Raw genomic sequence first — 19,692 nt, 5'->3', positions numbered from 1 at the left:
CTTCAACCCACCCCCAACAGCTCCTTTGCTTTCTGCACTAGAACTCCCTGGAGTACAGAGTTAGGGCTTGGCTCTCCAGCAAAGTGCTCCCCTTCCAGGGCTGCTCCTTCCCACTGGAAGCACAAACTGTCAGGCAGTGGGAACACTCCAGTACACAAAACATCCTCAGAGCTGACCTGCATTACTGCAGTGAATCAATATCCATATTCAGAAAGCCACTCTTTTCTTCAGCTCCCAGTCCCACACAATGGATCTCTCCTAGCACACCATACTCATCATCCCAGAGGTCAGGAGGGACAGAGACCCACACCCACACTGAGAGAAGGACTCTCCTGTTACCTCAAGTGGCTTTTTGGAGAGCTCATTTTACACTGAAATCTCCTCTTCCATCACCTTTTACCTGCACACACTGGAAGCCTTTTAAGGGAGTGGCTGTTTCTTACCATGCTTATGGTAAAGGACTTAGAGCACCAAGGTCTCAGTTGAACCCTTACTGGATTAAGTTTTATTATGCATTACTGGGCTAATTTGCCAGTTGTTTTACATGGGACCCTGCTGTAGTGAAAACAAAATTGATGTGTGAGTTAGACTATCATCTTAAGTTTTAAGAATATTAATAGCAATATTGTAAATTCTTGGAAACAGTCATTAACAGCAATTATGTAAAATATTAGCACTTAATATGGAAACAGTTTTTCTGCTTACATGTTACCTTCACATAAAAAAGTGAATCCCTACTGTTTGATATAATTTATGAGGCAGTTTACAGTGTTTCCCTTTAAGCCTTCATTTGTAGTGTCTGTTCTCTCCTTACTACCACTTCCCTACTACAGCTCTTTAGCTTCATTTAATTACAAAAGCTTCAATAAAAACTTGCTAAATAAAACATTGTACCAGAATACCAGAATCAATTTGGATATTCTGATAGTATTTGTAGTTTGGGAGAATGGGAGGCCTGAGATTTATTTAGATCAAAGCAATAGACACAATAGGAAAGGAACTGAAAGACCAGTTTCTTGACTACTCTGAATATTAGTGAGGTATTTGTGATCTCAAATTAACAGGATTTGTGCTGTGGGTTGTCAAAATCCATGACACACAAACTGATTCACTGAACTGAGATCAACCATAGTCAGTTAAGTGCATTTGCAAACTCAAAGACCACTGCATTTTTTATGGCTGCAGCACATTCTTTACAGAGATACTATACCTAGATTTTCAGTCCTCAGCTGATCTATGTTCACTTCTAAAACATCTAGCCAGGAATAAATGGCTTTTTTTCCCACAGAGAGTGTGAGCAGTCTTACTTCCAGATGGGATGCTGTGACTAAAGCCTACCTAACTCTCTAATCTCTCTTCTGGACAGAAGCAGAAATCTCACCAGCTGTTTTCCCTCCAGATGATCTGAGGGATGTAACCTTTTCATGCTCCTTTTCTGATGTCAATTAAATTAACAACATGCAACCACATCTGATTTCTCTATATACTACCTCTTCTCCATGTACCCTGATACAATTCCTGTCATCCTAACTCAGGCTCTCTCTTTGTCTCAGTTTCCACACCAAGAAATTCAACTGTGCTACCTGAGTATTCTGCAGATACAAGATGAGATAAAGAAGTGAAGAACAACAACATACAGGTAACTTCCTAAAGAGAAAATGGTTGGTAGATGTTTGAAAGGAAAAGGAATGAATGGATATCCAGGTCATTGGAGCTTCAGTTTAAAAATCTGTGATGCTAAAAAGTAACATCTTCACAGTACAGATAATTAATATGTAATTCCATGTGACATGCAAGTGCCACTTCCCTCTTCAAATAACTTCCTGATGTCTCCACTGCTAATTTTCCTCATTAGTGCTTCCTGTTTTTCTGACCTGTGATGTGTTTGCATGCTGTGTATTACTTGAAAGCCACATTCACAGGGCACTTATTGCAGCTTTCTCCTATGGCACCAGTAACTCTCAGCTGACTGCACACAAGAGGGCTCAGGTAGAGACAATCATCCCTTCTGAATGCCAGCCTTTATTCACTCACATCCCAGTGTGCAGATTTCTTTTGGAAATGATTCCCATGAGGGCACACAAGAGAAATGACTTCAAGTGTTGGGATATGGAGCACATGATGAAAATTCCCTAAGTGCTTTGGGAATGCTGCTTTGGGTCTCTGTGTGCACTTGGCTCCACAGGGAGGACAGACCCTGCAGTGCCATGGTGGGAGCTGCTCAGAATTGGCAGGGAATAAATCCAGCAGTGAACTGGACACAAAAGGGCTGAGTAGATTTTGAGTATTGCTGTGCAGAAACATGATCAGTCAGCTTCAAACTGTTCCATTCACAGATGTCTTCAACTAGAGAACTTTTAACGGTCAAAATTGTAACTGAGGGTTAAAAATATCTTCAATTTAAGTTATGTACTTGCACATACTGCCAGCTGAGCCACAGACCAATTGACAGCAGAGCAGAAATCAGCAGGAGGAGGCACATGACCAGTGAAGGCTAAAAGGGCTTTGGAACACCATGTTCCCTCCCAGCACAGGGCTGCTGCTGATGCTGCTGAGGGTGGGAGTCAGTTCTGCACCCACTGCAGCATCCCAGGCCTGCCACAGGCTGTGCCACTGGCATGTCACAAGACACCCTTGTGGGCAGTTTTCCTCCCATTCCTGTCCTGAGAAAATTCTCCTATAAAGAAATGCAGAATTTTTACAGACTTTACACTCTGCCTTAACACCCTCACTTGGTGGAAGAGGCCAGGAGCAGCATGAGAAATGAAGGACAACAACAAATCCTGCTCTGCAGAACCTGAGGAGGGACCATCTCAGGAGAGTGCAGAAAGAAGCTGTCAGACACGAGTAGAGGGAAGCAGGTTTCTTCCATTCCCTGAGCTGCTCCCTGTCACACAACAAGAGTGCTGAAAAGGAGGCTTTGGCTTCTCAGCATCTCTCAGTTCCATAGTCTGAATGACATGCACACTGCTTAAGTGGATTATTTAATCATTCAGCTACCATTTGTAATAAAGCAGGATTAAAACACAAATCAAGTAACTCCAAAAACATCCAATGGGGAGAAAATCTCAAGAGGTTAACACTCTATAATCTGTTAGGAGTTTTACAGCCTAATTATATCAGTCATTTTTTACTCTACTTCACTGTCTATATGGATTCTCTGTTGTTGTCAAAAATACAGGCTCACTTGCTTTCCATGTGCCTCTATCATCTTTGTCTAGTCAGAAAGTACAGTACTACAGTATTTGCACAAGCCAGTTACTTGTTTTTAAATGCAGTCTGAAAACCCCTGAAAATTCCTGAAATGAGAGAACCATATGCAGTGTTATCACAAAAGAGCAACTCTGGCAGACACAAACACAAAAAAAAAAAAAATCACTTCCTCATAAATGGGCCATTTCTTCCTTCACATAGGAATCTGACTTCCTTTTGCAGGTTCTTTAGAAAATGTTTCTGCCATATGCAACTCCTATTACCAGGACTGGGAATGAGTTATCTGGAATGGCAGCCCCATAAGAACCAACTCACATTTGTATTTAATGCCACTGTCATTGCCATCATGGGCAAAATCAGCCCTGAGGCACACATACAGACATTATCTCCCAAGAACATAAGCTGTAGGAATTTTCCTAGAGAAGGGAAAAAATTGAAAATACTCCAACAGATGATGTCACTTTTAAGGTTCACCTCTGAAATGTTCCCAAAACACCATGACACAAGGGACTAAAACATCTACTTCTGCAGTAATTGAAAAAAAAAATAATTAACTGTAGAAAACTCATACTCAATATATGAAATTGAAATGGATTGATTTTCTTCTTGTGCAGTGGATGGAATTGCACTTTAATTGAAAATAACTTTAAAATAAGTGACACTGAAAAGACTTAAATATTTTTCAATAAAGAGACCCCTATAGCATTTGCCTGCCATTTCCATGTGTAGGTTAAGCAGAAAACAAGTTCTCAAGTGAGTCATAGCACAGCAGTTTGCATGGGGAGCTACAAAATGCAATCCCACCCCCCAAAAGCCGAGGAACAAGCACTCTGCCACATCAGCTGATTCAAGGCTTGGTTTAAAGGTTTAAAAATGTTTTGGTGTTTGTCCTGTTGGCCTCCCTAACCCATTCCAAATGCCCTACATAATGAAATACCTTTCCTCATATCTTTTTTTTTTGTCCAGAGAGCCAATTTGTCATGTTATAAACCCTTTTGATCCAAATTTACTTCCAGACTACTGGACTAAGATGATGGCTTGCAAGCCCCTAAGTCAGTCAGGAAAAGGGAAGGAAGCTGCTGGAAGAGAGAAGAAGTTGGCATACCTTCCCTTTGTTGAAGTAATGGATAATCTTACGGCACAGACCTTCCTTACGTTGCCACTCTGACTGAGATGGGTAATGCAGGAACTCTCTCAGAGGTCTGTCCTCCCACTGAAGCAACTCACAGTACAAAAGCAGAGTGAATGCAGCCTCTGTGGGAAAGGCAATTATGGAACACTGAATCAATGAGAGCACATAAACACAGCCACTATTAAAGGTCATAGGCCTGCTTCTGACACAGTCTGCGATTTCTGACTTACAGTTTGTGAAAAAAATCTCAACTCTTAGGGGACCATTAAATTAGTCAATTACTTAAAATAGAAGCACAGGATTTTTAGGTTCAAATCTGTCAAATTTCTTTTTACCAGCTACTTGATTTAAATGCACAGTCAGATGTTCAGATCTGTAACTAGATTTGGGGCCTGCAGCTGTAAACAGAGCTTGGACAATGCAGCATTAGAGTCCATACATGTTCCAGTGCTCCCTCAGCACTGCAAGGCAAGGAAATATGACAAGTGATAATATAATGGTGCTTTTGCTAATCTTCCTTTAAATTTCATTCTGCTGCTGTGATTTTTTTTTAATCCATCTTCTTCAAAGAACACTTTAATGTAAAATTTGAAGTGTAATTCAATAATCATATGGTTGTGCAGGCATAAACAGACAGTATTTAACTTGAGGAAAGGAGCTGGGCCTCAGCTTCTTGCCTTCCCAACTGCAATAACTGATTCATGCCAATTCTTCCCAAAAGAATGAGCCAGATATTACATACCATTGGGAGAGTTAAAAAATGCCATGAGGAGCTCAAGCAGACTCCAGGGAATGTCCCTCTCACCTGTGTAGTTCTCAGCCTGCAGGTGCATGTCACAAAGCTTGTGGATGTAGCGGATGTACATCTCCTCCTTGTTAATTTCAGATTTGTAGAAATTCTGTGAAAGAAAAAACAGAGCTGTTACTCTTGAGACTCTCCATTCAAGCACTCAGCAGCATCTGTGGATGTGAAAAGTTATTGAAAAGAGAACACATTCTTAGTGGAAAGAAAAGTAATAATTCTTTTCACACTCACACTGATCTAACCCACTAATTTTATTATGGCATGACTTTTTTTTCCAAATGAAGGTAGTCAAAAGCTGAAAGAAAAGGTGAGAGAAATTGTAGAACCTGTGTCACAGGGATACACAGAACTCAGCTGGACACAGCCCTGAGGAGCCTGACCTATCTGGCCCTGCTTAAAGCAGCGAGTTGGATCAGAGGCCTCCAGAGGATCCTCACAATCCTCTGCATTTTCTTCTGTCATCCCAGTGCTTGGATTCTGAAGCTACACTTGCCTGACATAGATTCCTATCCCAGCCTCTCCCATCCCAGTTTCAACAAGATTGCACAGTATCACAAAGAGATAAAGGAAACACTTTTACCATTAGGTTAACAGTGCAGCCAATCTTCTTGTTTTCTGTTTCATCTCCTTTCATACAGTCCCTAAGAAAGCAGAGCAGTGTTGAAACAAACATCTGCAAAAACAGTCCTTTTAAAATAAATTTGAAGCAAGGCTTCTCTGGATGACAAACAACAGATAATCATATACTTAATTTTATAAAGTTCCTCTAAGAAAAATTTTCATATTAGGGCTTAGATGATGTGAGAACTGAGTGTCCCCTTACAAGTTTGCATCTGTGAACAAGCCCCTGAAATGACTGTTCCTTCATTTCTTACAACAATGTGAACAACAATCAGATACAGTGGTCAAAAATAATCCAAATGCAAGATCTACTATAAAAGTAAAAACTCTTATTCACCCAGATGTAAACATTTAGTCCTCGTCAAAGGGTTGGCTTCCATAAATGCAGCTTGCCAGCGTGGTGTGGCACACAAGGACAGAACCTGAGGGATTTAGACTAGATTTCTAACTTTTGCAGAGGTAAGTTAAATCACAAAATTTATCTTTGGTTTCTGGAATATTTTAGAAATTATTTCTATTCAAATGGTACAAGAGACTTAAGTTTTTAAAGCAGTGACACAGCAAATCATCTTGAGAACTTCTACAGCTACTGACTGGCAGCTGGACTCTAAGAATTGCCTGTGTATTTCCAAATTCCAATGCCATATTCCAGTTCCCTGTTCTGGGAATGACAAATCAGCTGCAGACTGAAAATCAACTAAAAATTGGTATGTGTTTCTCAATTAAGCATGGAAATGTGTACCAGTTTGTCAAAGCTGCCTTCTGGCAGCTGTTTATCATTAAAAAACAAAAAACAGAAACCAAAAACACACAACACCCTCCACCTTGCCCCCCAGAAAACCCCAAGCAGCTCCCCTGCACTCCCTTTAAACGTGCCTCCAGTACCTGGTTGTGCACAGTAGTTGTAGAGCAGTTGTTGCCAGGAAAAAACCAGGAGATTGGATTAAGGTGGTAGGGATTACAAAAAGAGCAAACTAAAAAGCACAGAAAAGGATTTGGGACTGCAGAACACCCAGCCTAGTCAGGGTTTCACCTCTAATGAGCAGCAGCAGAAGAAAAAACTATTTGAACTCCTGTCAGTAGGCTAAAGATAGAAATATCTGGGGCAGTTCTATATAGGCTCAAATTGTCTATTATTAAAAAAAAACCCCTCTGAGTGTGTGTATATATATAAATCTAAAGTTAAAATATTTCCTTCTAACTAAGTCAAAGCACAGCTGCATTGACACAACAGTCCTGCAAACTTCAGTTTAAAACTAAAGGAAGGCTGCCTAATTTATAGTGAAATCTTGCTCATGAGCCACCAGCTGATGTGCCAGAGTTCCCAGATGGAAGTTCTCCTGCCCTGCAGGCCTGGATGAGGCATTCAGCATACCTTGGTTCAATGAGGCTTTGGAGATCACTCTTGCATTTATCATCTATTTTGCTGAATTAGGTGAGATCATTTCAGTGATAGAAAGAATTAATGTTTGAGCAAGCTGAATAAACCTCAGTGCAAAACTATCAGGAACGAGCACACAAGAATGAGATGAGGATCTGGAATGGTTGCTCAGGACCCAGCAGTGATGTGTTGGCTTGCATGTATGCAGCTTGATAGTCAACAAAAACCTTCCCTGTAGGAATTTGGTGCCATGTCTTGACAAAGTTCCCACACTTAGAGCATGTTCTTGCTGGTGCCAGGTACCTGTAGTCGAGCAGACGCTCCATGAGCCGAGTGACGGACGTGACAAAAGAGATCCCAGTCTCCCGCCAAGTCTCCTGCTCTATCTTCTCCAGCAAACTGTTTGGAGATGGAAAGACAGCAGCTGAGGCTTCCAGGGAAATGGTACAGGGCATGCACACTGATACAGACAACTTGGTTTCTCCTTCATACAACAAATTCCAGAAGAATTAGCATCTTACCTGGGATAAGGCCCAAAGAGTTGGGTTCTACTCCAGGCAGCATGAAGTAAAGACAAGGAAATTACAGAACTGACAGGAGAAGGGAAAATATCCTCACACTGCCATTTAACAGATATGAAAAAGAACAACACTCATGGCAATACTTGATTCCCACATTATTACCTGTAGCTTAAATACCACTACCAGCAGTCGAAACTGAAAAGGAGTCCAAACCTACTGCAAATATTTCTTCTTTGCTCATCTCTCCATAAATTTTCATCTCTAATCAGCAACAACCGACCCTGATTCACAGTGTATTTAAACTGGAAATAACAGCAATCTGCTCCTACCTAGCATAGACAGTACAGTGAGCACCCATGTCACACAGTTGTGAAGGAAGAGAGAAGGCTGGACCAAGAACATTGAACATTGTGTTTAAAAAGTGAAGAAAGAAAGCAAATTTACATGCCAGTTTTTGTGAAACTGGATTTCCAGTCAAAGAACTTGCCACTTCTAGGAAAGAAATTCTGTTGGGTATCACATCCTCCAAAGAGGCAAACTCTTCAGTACTGGCAGCTGAGGGAGCCAATTCCCTTTACAGCAGTGTAGTTGAGACAGTAAAATTCAGGGTCAACTGTTTTTTCACACAGCATTTACTAATTTGTGGAATTTTTTCCACAAATTTTATGTTTCCTCATATTGTTCTCAGACAGCTTGGTGGGAGATATAAACTAACTGGTTGCTGTAATTCCTGTGTTTCTTGGTAATGCATTCAATCACTACCACCTAAAAATGAGTAAAAAGCTACAGCCCTTGAATTTTTAACATTTCAGGTAATGAATGTCTTCAAGTGGAGCAAAGGCACATGATTCCTCTTGCCACATGAATAAAAAAAAGAATAGATATTTCCTTTCCTTTATTCCTGAAATAGACTTACTTTATCTGTACACATAAGATCCAAGACTTCCCAAGGCTGAATATACACAAATCCAAACTGAATACATTTCCATACTTCCTGAGGATAAGCACATGGGATGGGCAGGCTTATCTAGCTTGAAATGAATGAATGTGCAAATTCAGAAACAATTATTGATTCCAGCAAAACAAAGGTTTATGCCTCAAAAGCTGGTGTGCTATTGGAGGCCATGTAAAATTGGAATATATGGCTAAAATTCTCCTAATGATCTCTCTGGCTCACTAGAGTATTAAAAAACTTGGTTTAACTGCTCTGGACTGTCAAGAGTTTGAAATAATTCCTTCTGAAATAAACTAGGAACATTTGAAATTAAATTTGGAGACGGATCAGTAATCAAAGGTGAAGTGTAAAGTCAGACATAAAATCTTCAACTTTATCCTTCTGAGTGTGAATTGTTGGTGTCACAGGAAGTGTCACAATGGACTCTGGAGGAAGCAGCTGGCAACTGTTGAACCAACCAAAACATGGCCTTCAAAAATAGGAGGAAAGAAAGGAACATGCTGAGGAAAATCTCCTTTGCTCTAACAAGGCCTGACTGTAGATAGTACAGTGTCTCTCTAAACACTCCTGAGACCAGGATCTCTCTCACTCACTCCTATGGAAAGAGAAGGGCCCTGGCTCCTCCAGCAAATGAATTTTTGATAGGAGGATGGTAACCTGTGCAGCCTTTTATTAGCTGTCACAGGGAGAAGACAAAGAGGAATTTAGGTCTCTGCATTACCTCCAGCACTACCTCACTGAGCCATTCCATGGCAGCCAGGCAGCCCCTTCCTGCCCTCCCCAAAGATCTGTGCCTGCACACATCAGGGCCTGACTCCTGCAGTGGCCCTGCACAACACAAGAGCATGAACTGGCAGAGCTTACAGCAGGCTGAAGAGTTCCCTGTAGTTCTCATCACCTTTTCCTTCGGACACCAGGCTGTCCAGCTTATCGATCAGCTCAGCCTCCACCTGCAGGGAGAGACCACATCCATCACCCAGAGACTCTTCCAGTGACCCAGCACATCAGGCAAACTGGATCCTGAGCTGCAGCAGGACATCCAGCACCACTGCTCTGCTCTGCTGGTGGAATTGATTTGCAATCACCCAGCCATCATTATATTAGAAGATTATTTGTTCATTAAACCCCACTTTTTAAGCCTCTCTATGATTATGTGACACTTCTGCTTTTTTCTTTCACTTATATGAAGGGCCATACCAGCATCATTATGTTCTCTTAGAAAGGTTTTGAATACATATTAATTCCCACCCTAAATATCAAGTGTGATATCAGATATTCTCATAAAACTGATTCAAGTGCAGAACTTGATGTATGTAACATTAAACAAAAACAACTTCATGAAGTCAGAAATCTTGCAGAAGACAGTTTCACTACTAGTGAAGACAGAGGCTCCTAAAGGCTGAAACTATTTGCAGAAACATGGCTTACTTTTATTTAAAGACAAGCATAGTTTAAGCTTCTCTATGTTTTTCAGCTGCCAAATAGCAGAGGAAGTAAAAATGGGAAGGAAAACCAAATCAGCCAGTGGCACACAAATGGACTTGGTGGTCTTGCTGCTGAATCATTAAAGGGAAACCTGATTTCATCCCTGAATCAGACTGTATTGTTATCCAGCCTTGCTGAAAAAATAATGTTGTAAAAACATGAACTAATGAAGAAAATTTAAAAAGAGCTTGAAAATGAATTTTCAGGGGTTTTATATTTTCTGACAAACAACTGAATATTCAAAAGGCGAAGAGAAGCTCAGAATTAAAAAAAACCTCTCCCTTTGTTTGTGATCTACAGTGATTACAGAAATCAGTAATGCCTGTGTCCAGCTATCCAGCATTATACTGGAAAGCAAATAACTGCCTGGTTCCAGCAGATAATGTTAATGAGGTTTATTACCTCTTGGGGTATTTAACCATTTATTTAATCACTAAAACATATGATTATTTCATCTTTAACCTTAGAAGGTTACAATATATGCTTCATAAAACAGTGTGGAAATTTGCTCCATAGGTAATTTAAGAAATATTCTTGGAGCTGTAGTTTAAGATACATTAGTGAGTATAAAAATTAAATTAAGATTACAAAGAGTTCATCTTGATACAGAAAATATAAATAGGCCCAGAAACTTGAAGGTGACTGTAGATGTTTCATACTGTAAATTCCAGAGAAAGACTGTTCTGTTGTTATGCTAAAACAAGTGGAAAGAGGACTATGATCAAAATGCTATTGCAATAATAATAATAGTAAATAATAACAATTATAGCAATCATGGGAGCTGCAGAGGAAGAAAAACAAGCTCCTGGTAATACTTTTCCACACAGCCTTTAATAGATCAGGTTATGGGAAGGGTCTGCTATTCTCCTGGAATGATAGATTAGATCTGGCATTTTAATGACTGTGCAAATAACTAATCACATGAATTATGATAATTTAATGGTGATTTACTCCTTCACAGCACTCCTCTGCAGAGACTGGCCCCCAGTATTTCCCCAGCACAATGACAATGAAACACTGTCATCCAAGGATCCAGACCAAGCCCATCCTTCATTAGCAATGCTCTGCACTTCAGGGATCTGGTTTGCAGTGGAAAATCTAAGCAATTCTCTGACCATGACTGGGAAACAATGATGAAGATTTCTCTCCCTGATTTGCAATCAGAGCTCACAGCAGGTAGAAACTGCAGAGCTCTTGCTGGACTTAACCCTTCCCAGAGAGCTGCTGCAATTTCTGAAAATAAAAACAGCTACAAAGTCTGTTTCAAGGCATGGTATAATGATTTAATTATACAATACCACTTCCTAGCTGCAACCTGAAGACAGAGAAGCAGAGAGCCCTGTTTTCACAAAGACTGGCTAAATCTTTACATCTCCATTTTTGGTTCTCAGTCTGACCCATTTAATGGCTGACTAATAATCTAAGTGAAACCACTGGGAGAGTGATAGCCCAGCACTTACACAATTCTTTTCCCCATCTGTGATGTGCTGAACACATCCCTCCTCTTCCCCATGTTCATGGGAAGTGCAGTTTGCACTGGTGAAACAATCTTGGGGGCCTTATGAATTAGGTTTTGAATTTTCTATTTTATATAGATTTATGTGACATATTCACAGTCAGAAACAGATCAAAAAATACAAACTCCTTGCTTCCAGCTGGACACTGCAGAGAGAGAGCAAGGAAAGGAAGGCTTGGGCAGTGCCCTCACCTGTTTGAAGTTGCCATTCTTTCTCTGCTCCCAGTCCATCATGTCGTGGAAGATTGGGATCATGATATTCCGGACTTCTGGTTGTGGAACAAGGGTAACACCCAGAAAGGGGCCAATCATTCCCGGAATAAAGTGAATCTTGTGCTCACCTGTACAACACAAAACAATGGTAATTAAATAAAGGCCTTTGCTATCTGCCACTGAGAAAACAGGGAACCCTTGCAATAATGACATTTGCACAGTAATAAGCATGAGCACTACAAAAGCAAATATTCTTTTCCTGAAAAGGAATGAAAAATCAGTATTTGCTTTACACCATTTCTTGCAAAGTCTCCAAGAACATTTTTAATTTCACTGTGAAAGCCTTCAGCAAAAAATGTCAGTGCATTTTACTTTGCAAAGGAATTCAAACTGCCAAAAGTAAACCAACTAAAACATACTAACTGGGGGAAAAGAGGCCAGGGTACTTCCAATTCATGAAGATTTTGAAAGGGCTGGTGAGAACAGTGGTACTTAATAGACACTTTTAGATTTCAAGGAACTACAGAGCTCTTGGTCCCCACTGCTGTCTGCATTTCCTAACTGCCCTTGACTGGGACCAGTGGATCTTGTCGAGGAGGGACCTGCGGCACTTTGCTGACAGCCTCTTCTGAGCCATGTACTGCACTGTGCAGAGAGAAACTCAACAAAGCCTGATCTGGAACAGCATCCAGTGATAAATGTCTGCATCTCCACATCCAAAACTGGCTTCTCCTCAGCTGAGAAGTTTGTCAAGTTTGTTTTTCTGGGTATTGAATCTCTGTTACCTTGGAGGGCCTTCTATTCTCCACACAGCTCCTTTGAACTGTGACCAGTTCTGGCTGTATCATTTTAGTTCTACAAGACAAATCAGGCTTATTCGGTTTTCTTGCTTCCATAGTCTTCCTGACTGTTGTCTGAACCTTGTCCAGCTTGCCTTGGGTTGATATTTTTTTGTGTTTTGTTGTTTCTTTTAGCTGTAGAAAGCAGGACTGGGCAGACTGATCTAGAATCAAGTGCACTTAGAGAAAACATCATGACAGTAATATGGTGCCTCTTCTCTTACTCCAGATTCTTATATATTTTCTCAAAAATTACAAAATTTCCTTTATTCATAGCATTTTACAGGTAGCTCCCCTTCAGCTGATTATCACCATGGTACATTTGTTGTCTTTGATTGTTTGAATGACAACTCCTACCTACATTCCTACACACAAAATGTTTCTCTTTGGCTTGGTGAATATTATGCAGCCATATTATTAAGGTATCCAATCTGACTTGTGTCACTCCTTTGCTGTCTTAGTGATTCACCCCTTCTCACATCCTTGTATTTGTGATCTCTATCAGCAACATTTTGTTATTTTCCTCTAGAATATAGTGCAGAAGAGAGTTTTGGTGAGAGAAGTGCTTCTCTTCAGAGAAACAAAGGATTCTGTGATGCCACAAAACATTTAAAAAATTTAAAAATCTGACAGGAACAGGGTTTTCCTTTGGCTTTGGTTGTCAGGTGAGAGAGGGAGAGGCTTACCCAGGTTCTGCCACATGCTGAAGAGCTCATAGGCCATCATCACTCTCATATCACCATACCTGAGAGAGAACAGAGACACAGATGCCCAGGGAACAAAAACTTGCAAGGCAGTGATGTGAAAAAATAATCAAATGGTTAAAAAAATTCAATTCACATTTATGTCAATGTAAGAGCATCAAACAACTTGACTGATCACTGATTGCTGTATTGGGAGATTTAGTTATTTATTTCCCAGGCATTTCCACATCCCAGGTTTCATAATAAATCACAGAGACTTATAGTAGGAAAATAAGGCTCTTTTTTGAGGTGGGAACCCAACAAAACATATCCTTACTTATCCAGAATCTTCTTCCTCTTGGGTGGTGTGGCATTTTCTAGTTGGAGACTCGGCTGGTTTATAAACAAAACTGCCAGGCTGAAATAAGAGTTCCACACCTGTGACAAGCAAAGGAATTTTATAACATTACACTCCAAGAGTAAGTTTTACAGAAGTGGAGAAAGACAGACTCCTTTTGGTAATCAAGGGGTAACTTCATTAATATGTCTCCTACTATGGAGATACAAATTAACTCTTAAAGGCACAAATGCATTATTTAAACCCCCACAAAAGCAATGCCACTGGGTTTTCCTCTTTGCACCAGAGCTCAAGAATGAATAAATTTGGTGACATCAGCAAATTTTTAAGTTGTTTTTCTGTAAGTTGAACAGATATTATCAAATCTGTTCAACCTACAAAAGATCTCTCTCAACCGGAGATCAAATGATATCACAAATAGAATCCCTGAAATTTGGTCTGTTTTCCCAAAGGCATGAGGTTTTTGCCAGCTTGGTGTGTGCCCTTGTCCCTAGATGCATGTCTGGCAGCTCTTCCTTACCACCACTGAACTTACTGCCCATCTCCAACTACATCAGACACAGGGACAACACACCCTAGGACTGTGTTCCTCCAGGTTCTGTGTCATCAGCCAGAGACCTCTGGGAGAATGCCCCAGCTTCAGGAAAAGCATTGCCCGAGTTTACATTGCATTATCCATCAGACAGGTGCTCCATTGGCCCCATGCTTATGGAATTACCAATTTCCTTTATGAGGGACTCAATTTCCCTGATTTGATCTCACACTGTATCTGTTCTATTTCCCATCAATTCCACAGCAGATTCCATTCCTGTCCTTTATCTGTTAGGTTATCTTCCTGACAGACACTCTAATAAATGCTGCAAATATCATCAGCTAATGCAGAGGGCAGCTCCTGTTCCTTTGTTACTGCTGGTTTGAAAAGATGTCAGAACATTTTCTGAATCAATTCTTACTTTAAAATCGAAGTCCGTTTCTGTGAAATTCTTATGCAGGGCAGAAGACAAGTATTGAACTGTTGTAACTATGATACTGCAGCCAAAAACAAAGAAAAGAAAACAAAAGAGAACATTTGAATCTGGAATACAGCATATTACAGGGGTTGGTGGTGCTGGTTTTACTACAGGTACAGAGAAGTGCGTTCTTTGTGTGATCTCTGTGATATTTACACACAAGTCACTGTTCTTTGCTTTAATGAACAATTTGTACTAATTAATACAAGATTATGAACTTCCACTACTATTGTAACTTCTAGAATTTACACATGAGCATTTAAAATCCTGTCTATTTTGTATGGCTGGGCCATATGACCACCAGGGAAATGGAATAATACACTCCTTTTCCTCCTGTTGTAAGCAGAAAGGTTTTTTTCCCCAGAGGAGAGTAACTCAAAAAGTTTGATCTGTCCTTGTTCTTGTCTATGCAACAGCCCTTTATCTCACTCTCACTCAAATCAAGATATTTGTGAGTATTTTGCTAATTTTTGATTCTGTGTTATTTTTTGTTGGTGGCTACATACACCTTAGTGAAAGGCAATGAAGACACATGATGGATTCAGGAATTAATAAATGGCATGTAGATAGGGCAACAGTAATATCAAAAGAAGAGCACATCTCTATTCACATGCAAGCAATACTCCAGCAGCACTGCTAAATGGAACTGTCAGCCTAAAGCTTTGTGGCAAAATGATGCCCAAGGCAACAGGTAACCTGCAGCATCTGAGGGAGCCACTGTTTCAGGTGGATTTCTTTTTTCTTACAGAACTTGATTGAATCTTTATGCTTGAATTCCTGAAATCCACTTCTTTCACTTCTCATTAGCAGGATGGACTTGCAGAGCATTCAGCTCAGCTGAGCAGGCAGCCTTTAGGAGCATTTCCATGGTGTTTCCTCAGAGTGGGAATGCTCCAGCTGTCATTCAGTCAGTGGGAATTCCACAGCTAGGTTAGCTAAGGGATCATTCCAGCCACCCTGTGTTCAACACTGCTGCTGATCCACAGTACTTAACCCAGCAGAAGCAAGAAACTGAGATAAAATGGAGCATGAAAATGGCAGATGACAACTGAATTGAGAAGGAACTCTGTGTAATGCTTTGGTGTCATGGCTGGGGTTTGCTCCCCCTTTCCCAAAATACCCAAGAGCCTCTCCCTGCTCGGCTACAGAGGGATGTTCATGGGAAAAACCAGAAGTTCAAGGCAGGGATTCCCTGATAAGGGAGGGAGAGGCTCATAAACAGCCTTTGGTGTGGGGAGCTGGGCTCACCCTGGGTGCTGGAACTTCTGGGTCACTCAGCCCCTCACCCTCAGGGCAGCTCCTTCAGCTCTGCTTTTAACTCCTGGCTCTGAGAATGCTGCTGGAGTTTAACAAACCCACAAACACAGGTTTGGTCCAGAGTGTTACAATAACAGCAGAATGAGGATGAGCACTCCAGAATTCCTGTCCTGATCCTCACATCTCAGTCTGAGGAAAAACACTGCCCCCAGGCTTTAACTGCCACAGAATGGCAACATTTTATACCTGCTCCTCTACTTACTTGCTGGTGAGCAACCTCATCACCATCCAGTCTCGAGGAAAGACACTCATCTTCATCAGGTTCCGAAACACACAGAAAATTTTCAGGAGGAACTCCTGTCACACAGGGGAAAATATGTAACAATCAGCAGCAGTTGTAGGTGAATCTGTTTTCTTGATTCTAAGAAAGACAATTAAGCTAAGTGTGCTCTACTTGAGCTTCGTGTTGCAAGGCCATTCACCTGGAAACATGAAAGCAACACCCCTTGGAATATGGCTCTATTCCTTTTGTTTGAGTTTCATATACAACTTCCAGCTTCTTTAAAATCTTCACTTCTACAGGGAGATGAAAATCTTCCCAATGTGCATAATTGTATCTGACATCTCATATTATCACCCAGAGTTCAGTGTCAATTTGCAGCTATTTTCAAATATACTGGACTCATAATCACTTTTTAATGCATTCATTTTATTAATTTATCTGTCCAAATTTCTTTGGACTTATGTCACAATTTGAGAACTAACCACACCCCCAAGCCCAATAAAACTCCTACACAGGCTTTCTAAAATAGTAACAGAAAACCCCATTTCTGGCAACACACAGCAGCAAAGAGCTCTTAGACACATTCAGCTGGATGTTTGCTTTCCAAAAAAAAACAAATCCCCAAACCTGAAGACATTTCTGGTTTTTGACTACCTGCACCTCCATATCTGTACAGAACAACAGGGAAGATCAAACGTGAAAAGTTGTTTGCCTTGCAACCTATGATTTTGTTGTTTTGTTTTCCTTCCAGACAAAATCAAAATAGAAGAGAAATTGGCAGAGTTGGGATTCTTCAAAACCATGCTACCATTATGCCTTAATGGAGGGTGTCTGATTAATACCTTGGTGTAACTGAGCTCAGAGTAAAGCATTAGAAGCTCCTTGACTTTTGGCTTCATCTTGCCTGAAGTGTAACAGTGGTAAGTGAATAAAATGCCTTTCCATGCCAGAAGAAGTACTGAAAATATTATAACAGCCATATTTGATGGGAAAGTAGAGTAATATGTAAAATCTTCAGCCTTTGTGGTACTCTTGGAACATATACTCAGATTATATGAGATAAAACAGTTCTTTTGGGCATAACAATAAATTTTAGTTCAATGACCTTTCCACAAGTCTGACATAAGAACTATAGTTTAGATGGCTTTTAAAATTTCTATTAAAATTTATTATGAATTAATTTAGTAAATCATTTTCCTGTGAGCAATTTCAAAGTTATCAGAAAGGCAGCAATCTCACATAACTATCAACCTGAGATACACTGAACCCTGCAACCTAAAGATAAGAATTTTGTCATTCCAAATTCATGTCCCTAACTTATTCAGCTTCTCTATATGCACACAAAATATTTAAAAGCTGAAAATCTATCCAGAAAGGACTTCTCACTGCTTCTCCATTTCATTTGTTAAGGTAACAGAACATTGTTAAGGTAACATTACATTGTTCTTATTGTGCATATTTGAGTGCCATGCAAAACAAAATCATTTTATATAAAAGCTTGTCTTTATTTATAGGATTAGTCTGCCTTTTAAACAGGCTTTTGCTGGAGATACTCCTCTTCCCCACTGAAGGTGAGTTAAGAAGTTCTGCTGGTATGAGATGTGAGATGTGCCACTTCAAAATGTCAGAGCTCTGTGCCCCTCACCAACCCCTGCTGTTCCTGAAGAGCCATAATTTAAACTGATGTTCTCAAAGAAGCATGCAGCAAGTGAAGTGGTAAGGTTACAGCTTTCCCAAAAAATATTTCATCTGCTAGAGACATTTGTAACCCCCAAAAGGCTTGAAATTCTCTTCTGGCATAAAATCAATACCCTTTGTAAGAAAGCTCCAGTGCATACTGAACATGTAGCAAAATACTATAAAACAACTGACTTCACATTCACAGGACTAAAAAGCCCTGTTCCTCTGCCTGTCTTTTATATGTAACAATTACAATATCCTTTATGCCCAACAACATCTATCCTGGGACTTTATTTGCTGTTATAAAGATAATTCAGTGCCTTGTGGTCTTAAATGTGTTTGTGCAACACTGCACCAATGACTGTAAAAGTGAAAGGGAGGTCCCTGAACAGAGTGCCAGTGGATAGGAATGATTAACAGGCAAGTGATGCTGGAGGGATTCCCCTCTGCTCTCCCATTCTGAGGGAATCACCCCACAAACATCACATCCTTTTATACCTTCAGCTCATCCTTGCTTTGGAAGTTGTCCAGTAAGTGCTGGAAGTGAGTGTCTGACATCTGACGAAGCAAAGATAAAAGGCAGGAGACATATTCTCCCTGTTGACCAAAGGAGAAACTCTTTCATTCAGACAATCTGAAATTTCACAGATACAAAGCTTAACCAGGGGGAAGGTATAAAGGGAGGGGTCTGAAATGGCCCCAATGCCAGTGAGGGGACAGCTGACATGCACAGAGATTGAAAGTACTGCAGGCTAACAGTTCCTGAGTTACTGTTAATACAGGGATACACCTCCAGGAGGCTCCTCCACAGATGCCAGTTTTAAAGGTCTTTTAATCAAAGTTGTAGTCTAAACAAAAGTAATTTAAAATTATTAATACAGACATTAACAAATCCCCCTCCAAGCATGCAGGTTTTGACAATACCTTTTTCAGGTACTTAATACCCAGTGTCTGTCAGAGGCGTGACTGCAGCTCATGCCAATAGACATTTGGTTTGCCAGCAGTTATTTGAACTAAGTGAACATCTCTGACCACTAAAGCAGTGACAGCTTGAGATCAGGCTGGGCTACAGAGGGTGTCTGGAAGCTTGTAAATGTATGGCTTATTAGTGTTCACCAAGTTCTGTGCTGTCAAAGCTCCAGTACTGACAGATCTGCAGCCAGATTTCCTGAGCACAGTTTGGGTAAGCCTACATGAGCAACAATAACATTTCTGTAAATTTGCAAAGCAGATGCACCCTAACCAGTTACCACAGCATCCCAAAGTGTTTTCCAAAGAGGAGCTCCCCCATTTTACAAATCTGAAAGCAAAGCACAGAGAAGTTAAGCAATCTGTCCAAGAGAACAAGCAAAGTGGTGCCAAAAACATCAGGACTGGGTCTGTTGACTGCCAGTCCCTTGCACGACACTATTTTTTTCTGCAACAGAGAAACTAATTTGGAAAATGCACAAATCTAAGCCATATCTAATAAGAATCCATATATCACTGTGCTGTGAAATGTAAATTGAGGAGCAAATACAAGGGACTGTGCCTTCCATTTTATTGCTACTCTTAAATGGCTCAAGCATCTACCCAGAAGCTTTGACACGGGCTGTTGCAAGAAACTTTCCAGGGCTGAACTTCACGAGGAAGAAAGATGTGCTCTTCTGTGTGGGCTGGCATGTGGGAAACAGCAATAAGTCAAATGGCAACAGTAAAAAGCAACTGAGATATTACTGGACATTTGCAAGCCAGTCCCTT

The 19,692-nt window shown here is 40.5% G+C and overlaps 1 protein-coding gene across 8 annotated transcripts in view; it reads right to left on the bottom strand.

Moving 5' to 3' along the window:
* The window catches only part of DOCK3 (dedicator of cytokinesis 3), a 185,598-nt gene that overhangs the window by 28,759 nt on the left and 137,147 nt on the right, over nt 1-19,692 (bottom strand). For all 8 annotated transcript variants that reach the window (XM_066558288.1, XM_066558290.1, XM_066558291.1 and 5 more), the window contains exons 27-38: nt 18,451-18,549; nt 16,252-16,346; nt 14,676-14,751; nt 13,702-13,802; nt 13,368-13,426; nt 11,822-11,970; nt 9,493-9,578; nt 7,674-7,700; nt 7,456-7,551; nt 5,731-5,791; nt 5,151-5,244; nt 4,319-4,467 (exon numbers count right to left, since the gene is read on the bottom strand). In XM_066558288.1, the coding sequence (XP_066414385.1) occupies nt 4,319-4,467; nt 5,151-5,244; nt 5,731-5,791; nt 7,456-7,551; nt 7,674-7,700; nt 9,493-9,578; nt 11,822-11,970; nt 13,368-13,426; nt 13,702-13,802; nt 14,676-14,751; nt 16,252-16,346; nt 18,451-18,549 (1,092 nt within the window). The remainder of the gene's footprint in view (nt 1-4,318; nt 4,468-5,150; nt 5,245-5,730; nt 5,792-7,455; nt 7,552-7,673; nt 7,701-9,492; nt 9,579-11,821; nt 11,971-13,367; nt 13,427-13,701; nt 13,803-14,675; nt 14,752-16,251; nt 16,347-18,450; nt 18,550-19,692) is intronic.

This window comes from Molothrus aeneus, chromosome 12, assembly GCF_037042795.1.
Source record: "Molothrus aeneus isolate 106 chromosome 12, BPBGC_Maene_1.0, whole genome shotgun sequence".
Classification (NCBI taxonomy): Eukaryota; Metazoa; Chordata; class Aves; order Passeriformes; family Icteridae; genus Molothrus; species Molothrus aeneus.
Note: the sequence above shows the minus strand (reverse complement) of the source record. Positions and strands in the feature narration are given on the sequence as shown.